The sequence below is a fragment of the Grampus griseus genome (genome assembly GCF_964374135.1).
Source record: "Grampus griseus genome assembly, chromosome: 19".
Lineage (NCBI taxonomy): Eukaryota > Metazoa > Chordata > Mammalia > Artiodactyla > Delphinidae > Grampus > Grampus griseus.
In genome coordinates, this window is record NC_139013.1 from 11894020 (window position 1) to 11914146 (window position 20127).

General features: G+C 51.7%; 1 protein-coding gene across 1 annotated transcript; it reads right to left on the bottom strand.

The window, feature by feature from the left end:
- Positions 1-675: 675 nt before the first annotated feature.
- LOC309836768 (cytochrome P450 2S1-like) lies at positions 676-13142 on the bottom strand (the record flags this gene model as incomplete). Its single annotated transcript, XM_082676922.1, has 9 exons — positions 676-1837; positions 1931-2072; positions 4917-5104; positions 5794-5935; positions 8584-8763; positions 8902-9062; positions 9564-9713; positions 11574-11739; positions 12969-13142. The coding sequence occupies 9 exons, from the start codon at positions 13140-13142 to the stop codon at positions 1656-1658; spliced, it is 1485 nt and encodes a 494-aa protein (XP_082533048.1). The 3' UTR covers positions 676-1655.
- Positions 13143-20127: the final 6985 nt, after the last annotated feature.

Here is a 20127-nt window from a genome sequence, read left to right on the forward strand (position 1 = left end):
AGAGAGTGATAGATGAAATAAAATTAGCCGAAAGTTGATGATTATCGAATGAGGCCCGGTCATGGGCCCACGGGTTCATTGTACTATTCTCTCTACTGGTGTGTGTTTGAAAACTTCCTTATTAGATAATTGACAAAGAAAAAGATACTTCTGGCTCTCTAGTGAAGAGAAGGGAGGAGGGAACGGGTGGCAGGAGAGGCCAGAGTGAGGGTAGGGTTTGTGTTTCGGCGTGTGCTTTCAGTTTGGGAGGGCGCCCAGGGTGGGAAGCGGTCACCTTCGGGTTTTCCCTAACTGAGGCCCCCAACTCTCCTACCCGCAAGCCTCCCACCCCCTGCCCTAGGCCTGCAGTTCTGCCCACCCCCCAACATCAGCTTCACCGGAAGTGAGGCCCAGGACAGCTCCCCCCGCCCCGCACGCCCCCCCCCCCCGCCCCGCCACCTCCACATCTGCTACTGATGTCAACAGCCAGGGTAGGCGGGGGCCATGTTTTTCGGTTCCCGCCTAGCCTCCAGGGAGGGGTGGACCCCCTCCATCCCCACTCCTTACTCACAATGATGGACACTGTCACACACATACTAGGCCCTGCCCTGGGCCAGAGACAAACTTTTATTGCAAAACGGGGACCTTCGAGTCACAAGGACGTCAGACCTGGCCTCTTCCCTGCAACGGGGAGTTGGAATCTGGCTCCATCCACTGGGTCTAACTGGAGGCGGGTGGGGGGAGCAGGGGAGGTTTTCAACATGGTTATATAAGCTGGAGTGTGTGTGTGTGTGTGTGTGTGCGCGTGTGCGTGTGCGTGTGTGTGTGTGTGTGGTGTGTTCCCCTGATCTGAGTTTCCACGTATGTCCAAGTTTACTTTGTCCCCAGGCTTGTGCACAATTGCACACTGGGGTGTGTCTGTATTTGGGAGCATTTGGGGGATCAGGCTGCCTGGAAAGGGGTGCCCTTGAGGGCTGAAGGTGCGGAGGAGGCCAGGGCTGGGCCTCCGCAGGAGTCGTATATCTTAGCGGGAAGATACCCCGGAGGCGGGCGGGTGTCCCACATGGGCTGGCTGCGTGGTTCAGTGGTTGGGGGCATGTGGATGACGACAGTCTTATGCCTGGAGAGCGGTACGGTCACCTGAGGGCTGAGGACAGAGATGGTCTTTGTGTGGTGACATGAGGTGGCATGGGGCATGTTCTCTGCTCTAGGCTCCCAGAGATGGTGGCCCTGGTAAGTCTGATGAGTTAAGAGGGCACGTGGGCTGCACACACTGTGGCTGTTTCCGTGGCTTGTGAAGGCGGCAGCTGAATCCCCATGCGTGGGTTGTGGGTCCGGGGGAGCTGTGCTGTGTATGAGTTGGTGGGTTATCCGGGCATGTGGTTGTGATTCCAGATGGACTAAATTTGTCAGTAGAAAGCTGCGTGGCCGAGTTGCCTTGTGGCCCTCATGGGTGTGTCTGGGTGTGTGGTTGCGTGGTCTGATGACCCTGTGGATGTGTAGGCTGAATATATGTGTGACCGACTCTAGAAAACAGCTACAGGTGTGCGAAGGTGGCTGCCTGTGGTGTAGGCGTGTGGCTCAGGAGACACAGCCATGTCCATGGCAACCGCCAAGGCTACTACCTCCCAAGTTTCCCTTCTTCATCCGGTCCACACGGTGGGGTGGGGTGGAGGTCAGCGGGGCCGGAATTGCAGCTGGAAGGCTTGGGGGATGTTGAAAAGGCCACTGACGGCTGGCTGGAGGCTCAGGGCACCCGGTGGGCACGGGTTCCCCAGCGAGAAGGCCTGCAGGATGGCGGTGAACAGGAGGAAGAGCTCGGTCCGAGCCAGGCCCTCCCCGAGGCAGACACGCTTACCTGGAGGGGAGACAGATGGCGCTGTGCCAACCATCCTCACACCCAGGCCTGTGGGAGGACCAGTGGGTAGACAGGGGCGGACCCAGCAGATACCTAAGGAGAAGGGCAGGAAGGCCTCGTGCTTTTTGAACTTTCCGTCTGCATCCAGGAATCGTCCTGGGTTGAACTCCTCGGGCTGTTTGAAGACCTCAGGGTCATGCAGGATGGAACCAAGGAGGGGGAAGACCTCCGTGCCCTGAGGGGAGATCATAACAAAACTACAAACATCCCTCACCCCGCAGGCCTTCAGTCCTCGAGGGCAGAGCACAAGAGTCTGGTGTGTTGGGGAAACGGGTTCACGAAACATAGCGGCATCAATGTTTATCAAGGGCTTGTTACGTGTCAGGCACTTTATTAAGCCTACATACGTATCGCCTCATATGTAATAGGTACATGTATTATACTCACACACACACACTCACAAACGTCCACACAAACTCACTAAATCTTTTTAACAAGTCTAGGGAACAGTTAGTAATATGATCCCATTTTAAAGATGGGGGAGGGACTTCCCTGGTGGTCCAGTGGCCTAAGACTCCACGCTCCCAATGCAGGGGACTCAGGGTTGGATCCCTGGCCGGGGAACTAGATCCCACATGCATGCCACAACTAAGAGTTCGCATGCCACAACTAAGGAGCCCTCTTGCCGCAACTAAGACCCGGCACAACCAAATAAATAAATAAATTAAATATTTAAAAAACCAAACCAACGAAAGATAATGTCTTAGAGGCTGCTTATAAGGCGGGGAAAATAACTGTCCACGGGTTAAACAGGGTACTAGGAACAGTCAGGTCTGTAACTCGGTAGTACAAATGGATTAAAGGATAGGGCTAACACGGATGCAACAGTGTGGAATATTAAAAAAAAAAAAAAAAAAAAAAAAAAAAAGATGGAGGACTTCCCTGGTGGTCCAGTGGTTAAGACTCCGTGCTCCCACTATAGGGGACACGGGTTCGATCCCTGGTCAGGGAACTAAGATCCTGCAAGTCGCGTGGTACAGCCAAAACAAACAAAAAGTGGGAAAACAGAGGCCCAGAGAACGTAAGCAACTTGCCCAAAGCAACATTTGGACGTGGCAGAGCTTGTTATTTTTATGTTTGTTTTTAAACTTTGGGGCTATGTTGTGATTCAGCTGTGGCTGTCCTAAGGCACTTGGCTAAGAGTCCAGCTTTCTGCCACTATGATCTTCTGGAGGTGAAGGGTGGGTGGATGGGGGCTGCCCGTGAAGGCTTCCCCCGCCCAGGTTTGGGGAGAGGGGCAGCCCCTTCCGCTGAGATCAGAGTCCCCATGTTTCCAGGGCTGTGGTGGAGGGTGAAGGAAGGTAGGGAGTACGAGGAGAGGGCGAGGGGTCTCCTTTGTTAGGGATTCTGGCTAACGGGGCTTCGAGTTGGGAAGGTGAGTGAGGCTTCAGGAAAAGGTCAGGCTAATGCTGTTAAAATAAGAGAAAGGCAGATAGCAGTGTTTAACCACTGCTAAAGCATAGGCTCTGGGTTCAAATCCTGCCCCTACCGCTTGTAGGCTGGGAGAGCTTGCCAAGTCTTCTAACCTTTCAAGGCCTCAGTTTCCTCATTTGTAAAATGGGTGTGATAATGACGATAATGATGTGATAATGATGTAGTGCTGCTCTGAAGATTAAATAAGGTAATACATGTAAAGCATTTAGAATAATACCTGGCACAGAGCAGATCCTCGATCACAGATGCCTGTTATTGCTATGATCGTTATCAGTAGTTGCTGTAGTTGCAAGAGTCATTGCTTTAGCAATAGTCGCTGCTGTGGTGTACATAGGAGCCCCACCCCCGGCACAAAGAGTTCATTCGGTGTTTTACAAGCATCATTTCACAGATTCCTTACAATCCCAAGATGATACTATTATTACTCCCAATTTAGAAGAGGAGGGACTTCTCCGGTGGCACAGTGGTTAAGAATCCACCTGTTTGGGGCTTCCCTGGTGGCGCAGTGGTTGAGAGTCCGCCTGCCAATGCAGGCGACACGGGATCGTGCCCCGGTCCGGGAAGATCCCACATGCCGCGGAGCAACTAAGCCCGTGCACCACAACTACTGAGTCTGCGCTCTAGAGCCCGTGAGCCACAACTACTGAGCCTGCGTGCCACAACTACTGAAGCCCGTGCGCCTAGAGCCCGGGCTCCACAACAAGAGAAGCCACCGCAATGAGAAGCCCGCGCACGGCAACAAAGTGTAGCCCGCGCTCGCCGCAACTAGAGAAAGCCTGTGTGCAACGGAGACCCAACGCAGCCAAAAATATATAAATTAATTAATTAATTTAAAAGAAAAAAAAAAAGAAGAGGAGTAGATGGAGGTTCAGAGGGTGAAGTGATTTGCCCAAGGTCTCAGCTAGAAAACAGCAGGACTGGATTCTAACTGCTATGAACTGGATTCTACAATGAAGCTCAAGGAGGGAGCAGGTTGCCCGGAAGGCACCTTCGGTTTCCAGGGAGAGGTCGCCCCCTGGTGGTGCTGGTTCTGAGTTGCTCTGGAATGAAGGGGCAGGAACTGAGAGAGAGAGAGAGAGAGAGAGAGAGAGAGAAAAAGAGTGTGTGAGTGTGTGTGTGTGTGTGTGTGTGTGTGTGTGTGTGTGTGTGTGTGTGTGTGTGTGTGTGTGTGTGTGTGTGTGTTGGGAAGGAGGGAGAGCCTGATCGTGTTTGCAGCCGGGTGGAGGGTGAGGGCCTCCGTCGGCCCTCAGTTCTCATATTGCTTCCCTGCCTGTCACGTTATCTGATTGTCCCCACCACGATTGGAAGGAGGTAGAATTAGGATCCATCGGACACATGGGGGAAACCGAGGCTCAGAGACAGAGTCAAAAGGCAAGAAAAATGTACACAGAAAGAAACAAAGAGAGATGCAGAGACGGGCACAGAAAAAGAAAGGAAGATGTCAGCCAGAGAGGAGAGAGAAAGAGGAAGAAGATGCAGAGACAAACTGACCAAGATTCAGAAAAAGAGACAAAGATAGCAACGGACTCAGCCCTCAGGCCCGAGACAGAGACAGCTGCTGGGCCTGGCTGACCCGCACACCCACCTGGGGCAGGGTGTACCCCCGGAAGCGGGTGGTCTTGACGAGGGCTCGGGGCACTCCCATGGGTACAAGCGCCAGCAGCCGCTGCGCCTCATGCAGAACCGCGTCCGTGTAGGGGAGGCGGGCTCGGTCCCCCAGGCTTGGCACCTGGCCGGGCCCCAGCTCCCGCATCAGCTCCGCCTGCACTCGCTCTGCACCCAAGAAGAGGAGAGTTGGAGGTCAAAGGTGGGGCGGGGCCCTACGATCCTCCCCTCCGATGCCCCATCTTCTTTATTTTTTAAGGTTTATTTATTTATTTATTTGGCCGTGCCACACGGATCTTAGTTCCCCAAGCAGGGATTGAACCCGGGCCCTCGGCAGTGAAAGTGCGGAGTCCCATCCTGTCCCTGGATGCCTCCCTCCCTTGTCATTCTCCACCACCTGCCTACTTGGACCCCTCTCTCCTCCCCACAGCTTGGCCCAGCCCTGTTTGTTCTCTCCGGCCTAGGTCCCTACCTTGTCCTCTGCCCTGGGCTCCTGGCATCCTCTTTCAGACCCTACAACTTACCTCTTCATGACAGACCAAAGGATTTTTCTAAAATGCTCATTTGTCCCTGCCCTCCCCTGCTCAACGACCTTCCATGGCTCCCCACGGCTCAGGATTAGGTGCACAATGTACCACCAAGGCGGCAAGGCCGGAGACGCCTCCTGCCTCATTTCTCATTTTACTAGACCTCTCACTGCAGCCGGCAGTCCGCACGCTTCTTGCTTTTCAGACGCACTGGATGCCCGCTCATTCTCGCCTCCAGGCTCTGGCTCAGGCTGTCCACTCCCCTAAACATCCTTCCTCTCGAGCCCTCCCTCCTGTTCCCAGGGCCTGGCTGGTAGAGAAGCTTCCTACCTTGGACCTGAGGATATTTCAGCAGGAGCAGGAGAGTGTAGCGAATCGTGTTGCTGACTGTCACCGTCCCGGCGAACAACAGATAAATGACCGTCATCAGCAAGTTCTTGTCCGTGAATTCTGTGTTAGGGTCTTGCTTCTCCTGGGGGAAACCAGGCAGAGGGGCTCAGAGAACACAGGCTGCTGGGAGTAGAGACCCAGCACAGCCAGGTTTGGGGTGCAGCACAGCAAGTTATAACTTTGTCAGGGAGTTTAAATAAATGTGTGAGAAAGTTGGGAAGTGGGCTTTTGATATTAGTTCTCTCGGGGTGAAATGTTTTAAAAATAAAAGAGAGGGGCTTCCCTGGTGGCGCAGTGGTTGAGAGTCCGCCTGCCGATGCAGGGGACACGGGTTCGTGCCCCGGTCTGGGAAGATCCCACATGCCGTGGAGCGGCTGGGCCCGTGAGCCATGGCCGCTGAGCCTGCGCGTCCAGAGCCTGTGCTCCGCAGCGGGAGAGGCCACAACAGTGAGAGGCCCGCGTACCGCAAAACAAAAACAAAAACAAAACAAAACAAAAAATAAAAATGAAAGAGAGTGGCCATTATAAAACGAACAAACAAACAGAAAATGACAAGTGTTGGTGGAGACACGGAGAAACCGGAACCCCTGTCACCAAGGGGGTATATAAAAGGGTGCAGCTGTTACGGCAAATGATACAGTGATTCCTCAAAAAAGTAAAATAGATTTACCATGTGATCCAGCAGTTCCACTTCTGGGGATTTATCCAGAAGCGTAGAAAGCAGGATCTTGAAGAACATTTGTACACCTATGTTCATAGCAGCATTATTCATAATAGCCAAAATGTGAAAGCAACCCCAGGTGTCCACTGATAGATGAATGCGCTATATCCACACAGTGGAAAATGATTCAGCCTTAAAAAGGAAGGAAATCTTGTCACATTCTTCAGTGTGAATGAAACTTGACCACATTATGCTAAGTGAGATAAGCCACAAAAGGACAAATACTGTGTGATCCCACTTATATGAGGTCCCTAGAGTAGGCAAATTCATGGATTAAGGAAGTAGGAGGGTGGGGGCTGAGGGCTGGGGGAGGGAAGGATGGGGATCTGTTGTTTAATGGGTATAGAATTTCAGTTTTGCAAGTTGAAAGTGTTCTGGACATGGATGGTGGTCATGTGAATATCTAACACCACTGAACTGGACACTTGAAAATGGCTAAGTTGGTAAATTTTGTGTTATGTGTATTTTACTATAATTAAATTAAAAAAAAATTTTTTTTTGGCCATGCCACACGGCTTGTGGGATCCTAGTTTCCTGACCAGGGATCGAACCCGGGCCTCCTGCAGTGGAAGTACGGAGTCCTAACCACTGGACCGCCAGGGAATTCCCATTCCCTTTCATTTCTTTTTTTTTTTTTTTTTTTTTAACCGGTATATGCCCCTCTCACCGTTGTGGCCTCTCCCGCTGCGGAGCACAGGCTCCGGACGCGCAGGCTCAGCGGCCATGGCTCACGGGCCCAGCCCCTCCACGGCATGTGGGATCTTCCCAGACCAGGGCACGAACCCGTGTCCCCTGCATCGGCAGGCGGACTCTCAACCACTGCACCACCAGGGAAGCCCCCCTTTCATTTCTTAAATTAAAAAGATTTAATTATATTTGAGATTAACAGATACACACTACTATATATAAAATAGATAAACAAGGACCTACTGTATAGCACAGGGAACTATATTTAATGTCTTACAATAACCTATAATTGAAAAGAATCTGAAAAAGAATATATATATGATTCAGTTTCGTATATATATATATAAATATATATAAATAAATATATATATATATGTAAAACCGAATCACTCTGCTGTATATTTGAAACATTATAAATCAACTATACTTCAGTAAAAAAATAAAAATTAAAAAAATTCAGGGGACTTCCCTGGTGGCACAGTGGTTAAGAATCCGCCTGCCAATGCAGGGGACACGGGTTCGAGCCCTGGTCCGGGAAGATCCCACGTGCCATGGAGCAACTAAGCCCATGCGCCACAACTACTGAGCCTGCTCTCTAGAGCCCGCGAGCCACAACTACTGAGCCCGTGTACCACAACTAATGAAGCCCACACGCAGCAACGAAGACCCAACGCAGCCAAAAATAAATAAATAAAAATAAATAAATGTATAAAAAAAAAATTCGGGAATTCTCTGGCTATCCAGTGGTAGGTCTCTGTGCTTTCACTGCCGAGGGCCCAGGTTCAATCTCTGGTTGGGAACTGAGATCCCACAAGCCACATGGTAGCCCCCCCCAAAAAAAAGGGCCACAGAGTTAAGAAAAAAAATCTCTCTCTCCGTGAACATTTATTCAAAGGATGTGGCCCTGAATATCTCCCATAATTGCGAAGTATGTACAATTCAAAACGAGTTATTTCCACAGGGATCATCTTAATTCTAATTTTCTCATATGATAATTGTTCTCACATAACTAATAAAGGGGACTTTATTAGTCTAATTAGACATTGCAAGGTTTCATAAGTAAACGATTGCAATTCATAGGAACTTCCCTGTGTGGGTTGGGGGAAGTCATGGTGGGGATTGCCGGTGGCAGGTCACTGGGCATCAGGCCTGGGCGGGGGGGGGCTGAGGTTGGAGGGAGGAGAAAAAGGAGAGATGCAAGTGACTCAGACACACATTCACAGAGCGACGTGCAGAGAGAAAGAAGGAGGGTGACAGAGTGTCCCAGCTATACCCGGGTGTAGGGGCTGGCCAGGAGGCCCCCAACCCTAAGCTTCCCCCACCTTTGCCATCTTCAGCAAGAAGGCATCCACAACGTCGCGTGCGGGGCCTGAGGCGTCCAGGGTCCTCTGGTGCCGCTGTATCTGCTGGGTGGCGAAGGCAGCCACAGTGCACACTTGGCCGAGGAGCTGTGTGTAGGGGCCCGGGAGGTGCTGCAGGAGCCGTGAGAACATCTCGTAGGTCTGCGGGGGGACGGGCAGCCGTTTTCACGGGGGCCTGGCCTTGCACCAAGGCAGAGGGGTGGGTGGACAGGGCGCTCTGGGGTTACCTGAAAGAGGTGGGCAGGAGCCTTTGGAGAGAGAGGGATCCCACCCCTTTACCTGGGCCCACGGGGAGCTGACCCCCACGACGATGCCACTAGCTGCCTGGACCAACGCCTGGAACTCCTCGTCGTCATAGGGGAAGCGGAGGCGGAAGACAAGGGAGCAGATGATGTTGGAGGTGGCCTGGGCCAGCAGCAGTGAGGGGTCAAAAGGCCATCCTGGGAAGGAGGGGACAGGGAGGGGGGTCGTGATGGAGACGGGCAGAGGGGCGCTGACGTAGGGCGAAGCCTGTCCACGAAGATGGAGTGGGGGCCAGACCCGAAAGGAAAGAGACAGGCAGAAAGAGTGAGACAGAGACAGACAGGGAAAGAGAGAGTTAGACACGGAGAGAGACAGAGAAAGACAGAGGCAGACTTACAGGAGAGAAAAACAGAAAAATAGGGACTTCCCTGGTGGTCCAGTGGTTAAGACTCCGCACTTCCAATGCAGGGGGCGCGGGTTTGATCCCTGGTGGGGGAACTAAGATCCCACATGCTGCACAGTCAAAAAAAAAAAGGAAGAGAGGCAGAAAGAGTGACGTGACAGTACGAGGGACACAGAGACCTTCAGGGAGACTGCAGGATAGAGGCAGAAGGTGGAGGAGGAGAGAGGTGGAATGATTGGAGTCCCCAGCCCAGTCCGCGAGGGAAGGCCCTACCACACTCGGGCACCCTGCTGACCTTTGGTCCTCCGGAGCGCCTCCACCAGACACCGGGCCTCCGCCTGGATCAGCTCCTCACCTTCTCGTTTCCCCATGCCCAAGTCCCGCAGGGCCAGCGTGGTGAACTTCCTCAGCTGCCTCCACCGCTCCCCATTAGAGAAGAAAACCCCTGCACAGAAGGCTAGACTCAAGGAGGGACCAGCCCTCCCCCGTTCCCCAGGATTCCTCCCTTCCTCCCAGTGAGGTGCCCTGTCCTGAGTCCACACGAGCCTAGCGCAAGAAGGAGGGTCCACGAGGTGCTCAAGAATTGCCTAACCTTGCATCAGAGGGTGACCTCCTCCTGAGGAGTTGGTACCTGGGATTATCCAGGCTCCTTGTGTTCTGTGATTCACCAGCGTGAGTGAAGATTTCTTCCTTCCCGCTGGCTATCCATCTTTTTATTCCTCTATTCACCCACCCATCCATTTACCATTCCTCCCTCTTTCCTCTTTCTCCCTCCCTCCCACCCTTCTATCCATCCATCCATCCATCGATAACAACATTTATGGAGTATTATTGGGTCCCATGCCGTATGCCAACTGGAGGTTGAAAAGGGAGGGAGGAGGATGGAATTGCACTCTTTTCCTCCTTATCCAAGAGGCCTGGACAGTCCCTTCCCTGGTCTGAGCTGTTTCCACTTGTAGAATGCCAGTCTATAACGGCCTTCTGGGCACCTCCTCCTGGATGTCCCCTGCCCACCCATCCCTCCACTGTGTCCCAAACTGGCCTCAGCATCTCTCTTTCTCATCAACATCCCATCCCCTGGCTAGAGCCCTGCATTCCTCTCCCAATCACCTCCCCTCCCCCACTCAACAGCCCCAGCCCTGGTCCAGCCCAGTCCCCTTGCTGGGCTCCCACACAGCAACCAGAGGACCTTTCTAACTCTGACTCTACCCTTTCCCAGAAAAACCCAAAGTCCAAACTCTGGTTTGAGGCGGGCCCTGCGCGATCAGGCTCTGAAGACGTCTCCAGCTTTGCTGCTAATTCAATGGCACTGGGCTTTTCTCACTTCCTCCAAAGTGCCAGGATGCCCCCTCTAGGCCTTTGCCCCGGCTGTTCCCTCTTCCTGGATCACGCACCTCTTCATCCTCACTGAACTGACTGCACTCAGCCTTCAGGTCTCAGTTCAAATGTCACCTCCGCCAGGAAGCCTTCTCTGATTCCTCCCATTCTCCTCTCCAAATCCCTCTGCCCCCCTGGCCAGTAAAGGTCCCCTATGTCCTGCTCTTAAGGCTGTACCTCTCACTTTAGAAATCTAGTCTCTCCCTCCATTGTCTTATTGCAAAGCCCACATGTCCCACAGTAAGACACGTCACCACATCTGTCACCTCTGTGTCCCCAGTACCAAGCCAGGTGTAATGAAAATTTGTCAGTTGATGAGTGAATGCTTCTTCCCTCACCTCCATGCTTTTGTACGTGCTGGTCTCTCTGCCTGGAACACCCTTCCCACTCATCCTATGAGTCTCAGCTCAGACACCCCGTCTTTTAGGAAGACGTCCTGGACAACCTCCACCCGACAGGCTGGGCCAGGCGCCTCCTCCAATTCCTCTCTGGACTGTCACTGTCTAGTGACAGGTCTGTTTCTTCCTGGCCCATGCGCTCTGGGAGCAGGACTGAGGCTGTTTATTCAAGGCTGTGTTCCCTGGAGCGCCCAGCACCGGCTTCCAGCTTTCAGTCTTAACAGAGAATAGTTTGTACATTTTGAGTGTTTGCCCACTGATTCCCAGTGCCTCACATGCTCTCTCTCTTCCTCCCAGCCCTGGGGCTTCGCCTGGAACATTAATAACACTACTACAACCAGGTAACTAATGAGTGCTTACTTCGTGCTATCCTCAGTACGATCCTATGCAATAGGCACTGTCATCATCCCATTTTAGATGAGAAAACAGAGGCCCAGAGACACTGAACTGCGTGGAAGGTCACGTACGAGTAAGTGGTGGCAGGCTCTGAGTGAAGGACCCAGCAGCCTCCAGCTCCCCTTTTGACTCACCATGGCCATCAAAGGTTCCGTCCAGTGTTGCCACCAAACCCCGTCCGCTGAACGCCTCGGCCTGACCTCTCAGGGCCTCCTGCACAGCCTCACGCCCAACCAGGACCACCACGCGCCGCCAGGGTCCCAGGTACACAGTGAACACCGGTCCATACTTCTTACTCAGCTGGGAGCAGGGACCGAGAAGGGGTGAGTGACGTGAGGAAGTCTACTGCCTTTTAAAGTCTCGTGTCCATCCTGGCCCCTGTCGCTGGATGAGACACCTAAGAGAAGCCCTTCCTGCCTCGCCCCAAACTGAAGCAGTCCCTTTGGAAGATTCAGTTCTTGTTTTGCACCAAGCTCCCAGCATGTCACCCCCCTCCCCCACAAGAGTCCTCCTTCCTCAAACTCCCTCACCCAACACACTCTCTGGTCCCCATTCCCTTACCCCCTGCAGAGCCCTAACTTCTGACACTGGGACAACCCAGAACCCACCCCTGCTCCCACAGCACAGACCTATAGCAGCAAAAATGGGCAGCTGCAGCTGTGGACTCCCATAATCCCTCATCTCCCCATCCCCGAAAAAAAAAACCCAACTACCCCTTTCAACCACTGCTAAATCCTCAAATGCTGGAGCAGCTTCCACGGAGCACTCGTGCCATGCTCGCTACCCCCTCCTTGCCATGTCTGGAAGACACCGGAATGGGGAACCTCTGGCCTCTTTTCACTACCCCCCCGCCCCCACCCCACCCCACCCCACCCCGCCAAAAGTTTGGAGACTGCCTCAGCCTCCTGTCTCTCCTTCCTTTCTCTGTCCCACGAACTTCCAGCTCCCTCCCTCCCAGCTGAGCTCCGCTTATCCCCCCCTCCCCCAGCCCCCCAGCCCCATCGGTCTCCGCAGACAAATTCCTGGAATCCTCCAGCCTCTGCCTCCAACTCCCCCGGGGACACCCTCTCTTTTTTATTCTCTGCCCCCTCCTCAGGATACTCACGTGTATCTCCCCTCTACCTCTCCCTCTGGGTCAAGCCACCACCATCACACCATCAGTTTCTCTTCCGCTTGACGACTCGTCTCTCTCACCTTTGGTTCCCTGCCCCCCTCCCCCCTCTCAACCTTCCCAGGATTCTGCCAGTCTCTCTAACCCGGGACCCCTGGCCCCTGGAGCCTGCTTTCCAGCTCTCACGCCGTCTCCAGGATTCGGGGGGCAGGATTCTGCTCCTCCTAGCCTGGGTGCCCCACCCCCTCTCCCTGCGACTCCTCCAACTCTCTCAGCTCTGCCCTGGGACCCTTCATCCGCAGCCCCTAGGATACCTAAGGGCCTCGCTGCGTGGTTCGTCTTCCTGGGGTCCCCTCCCTTTCCTGGCCCTGGTACCCTCCCACCCCCTCCTAGCCAGGGCGTCGGCGCGCCCCCTCACCCGTAAGAGCCCCAAGTACAGCGCCCCAGGCCGGAGCTGCAGGAGGTTCCCCAGCAGCGGCAGCGGCGTGGGCCCAGGGGGCAGGTGGCCTCGCATCCGGGTCCCGGGCAGCGCCAGCGCCAGCAGCAGCAGCGCCAGCAGCAGCAGCAGCGCCCAGGTGCCCGCCGCCTCCATCTGGGCAGGTAGGCTGCTTCTCGGGCTCCCAGACGCTCCACGCGGCTGGGCCAGTTGGGGGCGGGTGCCGGGCGGCTCCTTCCCCGAAGAAATCTGGCGGAGGGAGGCGGGGCAGCTAGCCTTTCCCCCTGCCTCCGGGCAGGATTGTCTCCCCGCCGCCGGATTTCTTTCTCCCAGACCACCGCCGCCGCCTGGTGTCCAGGACACACTCGAACGCTAGTCTCCCTGGTCACCCAGGTTCGAGGGGGCGGAGACAGCTCTTTGCGCCACAGGTAGGGCGTGGGCAGGCGGGGAGATCCTAGGAACCAGAGACTTTGGCCGCCACCAGGAGGCCACACCCCGTGCCTGGCGGTGACCCCGCACCGCCCTCCCCGACTCCTACCTCCCTCCTCACTGTTATCCGGTGTGCATTCGCGTGTGTGTGCGTGCGTGTGTGGGGACTTTAAGCCAATTTCCTCCAACACCTTACATCTTCACCACGAACTAGGAGGGACGTGACCTTGAACCATACATAAAATAGCGAACCCACAAGGACTTACTGTACAGCCCAGGGAACTATACTTGATAGCTTGTAATAACCTGTAATGGAAAAGAATCTGAAAAGGAATATATATCTGGGACTTCCCTGCTGGTGCAGTGGTTAAGAATCCGCCTGCCAATGCAGGGGACACAGTTGGAGCCCTGGTGTGGGAAGATCCCACATGCCACGCAGCAACAAAGCCCGTGGGCCACCCGGCGCTCTGGGGCCCACGAGCCGCAACTACTGAACCCGCGTGCCACAACTGCTGAAGCCCGCCCGCCTATAGCCCGTGCTCCGCAACAAGAGAAGCCACCGCAATGAGAAGCCCGCGCACCACAACGAAGAGTAGCTCCCGCTCGCCACAACTAAGGAAAGCCCCGGCACAGCAATGAAGACCCAGCGCAGCCAAAAATAAATTAATTTTAAAAAAGAATATATATATGTATGTATAGCTGACTCACTGTGCTGTACCTGAAACTAACACGACATTGTAAATCAACGATACTTCAATAACAATTAATTAATTAATTAACAAACAGAAAACCAATAAAGGATCTGAGGTTCAGAGAGTCTTAGGCCACACAGCTAACAAAGCGGCACAGTTGGGGTTTGAATTCAGACCGGTCTGAATGATTGACTAAATCATTCATTCACTTAGCAGTATAGTATAGTGGTTAGAAACATGATGTCTGAAGCCAGACCACTTGAGTTCACAGCCTAGCTTCTCTGTTAATTCTTCTTTAAGAATGGGGATCTGTTTCAGAATTAAATAGTTATGTGTGGGAATTCCTTGGCTGTCCAGTTGTTAGGACTCCGGGCTCTAACTGCCGAGGACCCGGGTTCAATCCCTGGTCCGGGAATTAAAATCCCACAAGCCGTGCGGCCAAAAAAAAGATAGGTACGTGTGTACATAACTTAAAACAGGGCCAGGTGCATATATAACAAGCATTAAATAAATGCAAAGCTAATATTCTTCCAATTAATTGTTATTGAGGTCTAGTTGTAATAGAGAGAAGGACCTTGCCCTCTCAGAGCACTTGTCCCCATGCAAATGAACTTGTAAGTTAAGATAATTTCAGGAAGTGCAAAGGCCTGCCAGGGGAATGGGCTTGTTGAGGCAGAAGATGATTACAATGTCAGATCCATGCTGTAGCCCCAGCATCTAGAGCAGTGCCTGGCACACAGTAGATGCTCAATAAATATCTGTTGCATCAAAGATTGAATGCAGGCGATGATGCTATCGAGGTCAGCAGGGACGTTGTGGAAAAGATTTGGCATTTTATCTCTAGTGCAAGGGGAAGCAGTTGAAGGGTTTCTAGCAGGAAGTTACTTGGTTTGCTTTGCATTTTCATTTAACATTTTATTAGGAAACCTTTAAAACATACCAGACACCTATATATTCACCATCTAGCTTCCACCAATAACATTTGAACTATCCTTGCTTTGTTATGTATCTATTAATCTTGTCTCAATTCATCTTTTTTTTTTTTTTTTTGATACGTTTCAAAGACAGTTGCAGGGCTCTCCTGGTGGGGCAGTGGTTAAGAATTTGCCTGCCAATGCAGGGGACACGGGTTCGAGCACTGATCCAGGAAGAGCCCACGTGCTGCGGAGTGTCTGGGCCCGTGCGCCACAACTACTGAGCCTGCCAGTATAGAGCCCGTGCTCTGCAACAAGGGAAGCCACCGCAATGAGAAGCCCGCGCACTGCAACAAAGAGTAGCCCCTGCTCACCGCAACTAGAGAGAGCCCATGCGCAACAATGAAGACCCAGCGCAGCCAAGAAAAACCTAAAAATAAACAGACAGTTGCAGACACCAGTACCCTTCACTCCTAAACACATCAGCATGCATATCATTTGCTAGAGTTAACATTGGTGTACAGGTCATTCCTTGCCACCTCCCGGGTAAATTTACACACGATGAAATGCACAAATTTCGACACATAGGTACATCCTCCGTGTGACCCAAACTCCTATAAGGATACAGAGAGTTACCATCATCCCAGAAACCTCCCTCCTGACCTCTCCCGTCAATTCCCCCACTCCCACCACTGTACTGATCAATGCCGCCCCGCCCCCCACCAAAGATTCGTTTTCTCTTTGCTTTTTTTTTTTTTCAGCCGCGCAGCTTGTGGGATCTTCGTTCCCCTGAGCAGGCATCAAACCTGGGCCCTTGGCAGTGAAGAGTGCAGAGTCATAACCACTAGACCTCCAGGGAACTCCCCTCTCTTTACATTTAAAAAGATCCTTCTGGCTGCCTTCTGAAGAAGGAACTGTGGGGAATGGGGAGCAGGGGAAGAAAAAGCTGGGAGCCTAGTGCAAGCAAGGTCCAGGCAAGTGATGACGATGGCTAGGAGCAGAGTGGGTAGCAGTGGGGAGAGAAAGAAATGGATACATCTGGGATTTATTTGGAGGTAGAGCCAGTAGGATTTGCTGACAAATTGAGTTTGAAGGCAAAGGAAGGAACCCGGGTTTTTTTCTGTCGAATACAAGTAATTCTGGTATGAGGTAAGGAGAGACTGTATTACAAAAGACTATTGCAGGGGCTTCCCTGGTGGCGCAGTGGTTAAGAATCTGCCTGCCAGTGAAGGGGTCATGGTTCGATCCCTGGTCCGGGAAGATCCCACATGCCGTGGAACAACTAAGCCCGTGGGCCACAACTACTGAGCCTGTGCTCTAGAGCCCGCGAGCCACAATTGCTGAAGCCCGCAGGCCTAGAGCCCGTGCTGTGAAACAAGAGAAGCCACTGCAATGAGAAGCCCGCGCACCACAACGAAGAGTAGCCCCTGCTCACTCGCCACAACTAGAGAAAACCTGTGCGCAGCAAAGAAGACCCAACACAGCCAAAAATAAAATAAATAAATAAATGTATGAGAAAAACAAAACAAAAGACTATTGCAGTAGAGGGACAGAGACTATTGCAAAGACAATACCCAGAAGGATGTATTTTCTAGTGAAACAAATGTTTTCCCTAATCCTAGATTGCTTTTGTCCTCGGCAAGTGGAAAGGAGATGGGGACCAACAGAGGTGAAAAACTGGTGAAGCAGTTTTTCAGGAAGTTTTACAGGAGGGAGCGGAATCAGGAATTCTCTTTTGGCCCCAAGAAGTTTGAGATGCCTGTTAGCTATCCCAGGAGAAGAGCTGAGAGCACAGACAGGTTAGAGGTTGGACTTGGGACCTCCCAAGACCCTCCAAAACAATGCAAAGGAGAAACTAAGAACTGGCACCCACTTCACGGCAACAAACTGTAGGTCAGCCTCCCCCCATCTCTCTCCGGTTTCAGGAGACGCCCCTGGGATGTCAGAGGCTAGAATCAAGGCCCGAGGAGACTGCAGAGAACATTCTGGCCATGTTTTGAGAGAAAGGGTTTTGACTTAGAATAGAAATTTCAAGATTGCAAAGGTCTAAGAGTCTACTGTTTTAAGATGAACTTGATTGCAAAATCCTACAGATAAGAAAATGTAGAAGTTCCCAAGATTCTAAAGATTCCAAGACGAGACTACCCAATACCATAGTAATAAAATTCAAGTCCCTCATGGAGGCCTACAGGGCCCTTTTTGGGGATCTGTCCACTGGCTGCTGAGTTTGACATCATCTTGACCCACTCACTCTATTCTCTGCTCATGCTAGCCCTCTTTCAGTGTTTTGAACACCAAGCTGGCCTCAGGGCCTTTTCACCAGCTCTCTGCCTGAAATGCTTGGCCTGGAGATTGAGATGGGCTCATTTTCTGTGCTCAGCTTAAAGGCTGGTCCCCTCCAGAAGAGACTTTTCCAGATGAAACAAGCTGAATTAGCTCCCTCCCCAATCCCAGACCCTGCTTTAATTTATTAAATAAGGTATTTAATAAATATTAAATGAATTAATATTTTCTAAGCACTTACAATAATAGTGCCTGACATATAGTCAGCTTTGAATGTGTTTGTTAAATACATAGAGAATTTTCTTCATAGCCTCTTATCACTACCTTGAACGCATCTTATATATTGATTTACATTTTCATTCTGCCTTCCCCTACCAAAATATTCTCTCCACGATGGCAGGGACTTCTGTCTGGTTTACTGATGTGTCCCCAGAGCCTGGCATACAGTAGGTACTCAATAAATATTTTGTTGAATGAGTGATTTGAATACAGTTTGCTAGTCTCTCAAATTCATCTAAAGAGCAATAAAGGTTCCCAAATTCTCAGTCTAAAGGGCAAAGATGCAGAGATTCCTATCATAGATTTTGCAGTAACTGAGTTATCTGTGGTGGATCCTGGCCTCTCCTCCCCTGGACTGGGAGATGCCCATACCTCTTGTTCTGTGGCTGACAGCTGACCCCTCACCTGTTACTTCCCATCAGACCCCCTCTGATCTGGACTGGGTGAGGACCTGGGTGACTTTTAATTTATTTATTTTATTAATATTTTGGCCATGCTGTGTGGCTTGTGGGATCTTAGTTCCTAGACCAGGGATCAAACCTGGGCCCTGGCAGTGAAAGTGCGGAGTCCTAACCAATGGACTGCCAGGGAATTCTGGGTGACTTTAAATTTAGCCTCTTATGATGGATTTTTTTTTTAAGATTAAAAAATTTATTTATTTATTTGGCTGCATTGGGTCTTCGTTGCTGTGCGTGGGCTTTCTCTAGTTGTGACGAGTGGGGGCTACTCTTCGTTGTGGTGCGCGGGCTTCTCCTTGTAGTGGCTTCTCTTGTTGCGGAGCATGGGCTCTAGGCACGTGGGCTTCAGTAGTCGCAGCATGCAGGCTCAGTAGTTGTGGCACATGGGCTTTGGAATGCAGGCTCAATGGTTGTGGCCGACGGGCTTAGTTGCTCCGCAGCATGTGGGATCTTCCCGGACCAGGGCTTGAACCCACGTGCCCTGCATTGGCAGGCGGATTCTTATCCACCTGTTTTCCCCGGGCGCTACCAGGGAAGTCCTATGATGAATTTTTTAAGACCGCTCTGGGGGCTGCCAACCCCAGGGTTCCAGCAGGTTGAGTGGTGGGTGTGTTCTGGAAATTGCTGGGCGTTTATTTTGCTTGAGATCCTCCTAACCTTACAGTTCTAGAACCTGACTTGCTATCTGGGGAGGAGCCATGGCCATCTGCTCTCTGGCCTATGCCTTCCTGCTAATGTTCTTTTCCCAGCTCTGCTTATCTTAGTTTCTTTGCCTTCCCTCCTGCAAATCTACCCCACCCAGCACCCAGAACTGGGCAAAGGGGAAGTTTCAGTTGAGTCTTGTTTCCTTCCTGCTACCCTGGGCTTAGAGCTTCCCCAGATTCCAAGAGCATCCTTGGCTGTGAGTAACATGAGGGACTTGACTATGTCACAGACCACAGGCAGCAATGTTGTTTGGTCTTCTACTGCTGTCCCCCATCCCATCCCTTATCCCATCTCTCATCCATCCCCTCATCCACCCCCTCATATAACCTCTCACTCACCACTTCATCCCATGCTCTTGAAACCAAATCCCCCTAAAACCACATTCCCCTGCTGAGTCTATGATTAACTTCTCTATCCAAAACTGTATTCCCTTTCTTGTCCCAGCCCTGTTCCCCTCAGCAGGAGGGAGCAGGATCCTGTGGGGCCTTCTTGGGTACAAAAACCCCTTTGTGTCCCCATTTTCTTGTTTTTAGAAAAAGGCTTTTGTCTCCTAGGCCTTCTCTGAGTTCCAAAGAACAGACTTATACAGTTACTAATTAGGGAAGTGAGGGAATGCAGAAGCAAAGGAGGAGCAGTTGAGCAAGAAAAGTAATGATGGCTTAAACAATGGTTCATTGGTTTCACTGATAAAACAGAGCCCTAATTCCTCTTCAACTGGTATACACAGCAATCTGATACAATCTTTGAGCTGTTCTGCAGAAACTAAGATCCTCCACCCCACCCAGGTGGAGGATGGTGATTACATGGACCACAAGCAAGTAGATCCCAGACTGGTTGGAACCACAAGGTTGACGATTAAGATTCCTGAAACATCATCCTGTTACCTCCCCATTAACCAATCAGAAGAAAGTCCACAAACTGCAACCTCACCCAAATGTTACCTTTAAAAAGCCTTCCCTGAACGTCATTGGGAAGTTTGGGTCTTTTGAGCATGAGCTGCCCATTCTCCCTGCTTGGCACCCTACAATAAATGCTGTACTTTCCTTCACCACAACCTGGTATCAGTAGACTGGCTTTGCTACATGGTGGGCGAGTGAACCCAAGTTGGGTTCAGTAACGCTCTCACTCCATCCTCTCTTTTCCTGATACCTTCTGTGTATCATACTGTAGTGGGGGAGGGGAGTTAAAAAAATAAGTAAGGCACTGCCCCCATAAATTCACATCAGGAAGGCAGCCATAGGCTGAGAAAAATAAAATTGCAGGTCTTTCCTGTGAAGATTCTTGCTCCCTCCCCTCCATTTACAACTGTATCTGATTATTATCTGGTTCCACCTACCCTCCCTTTCTGTTTTAGAAATAATTATTTCAAATACAGAGACAG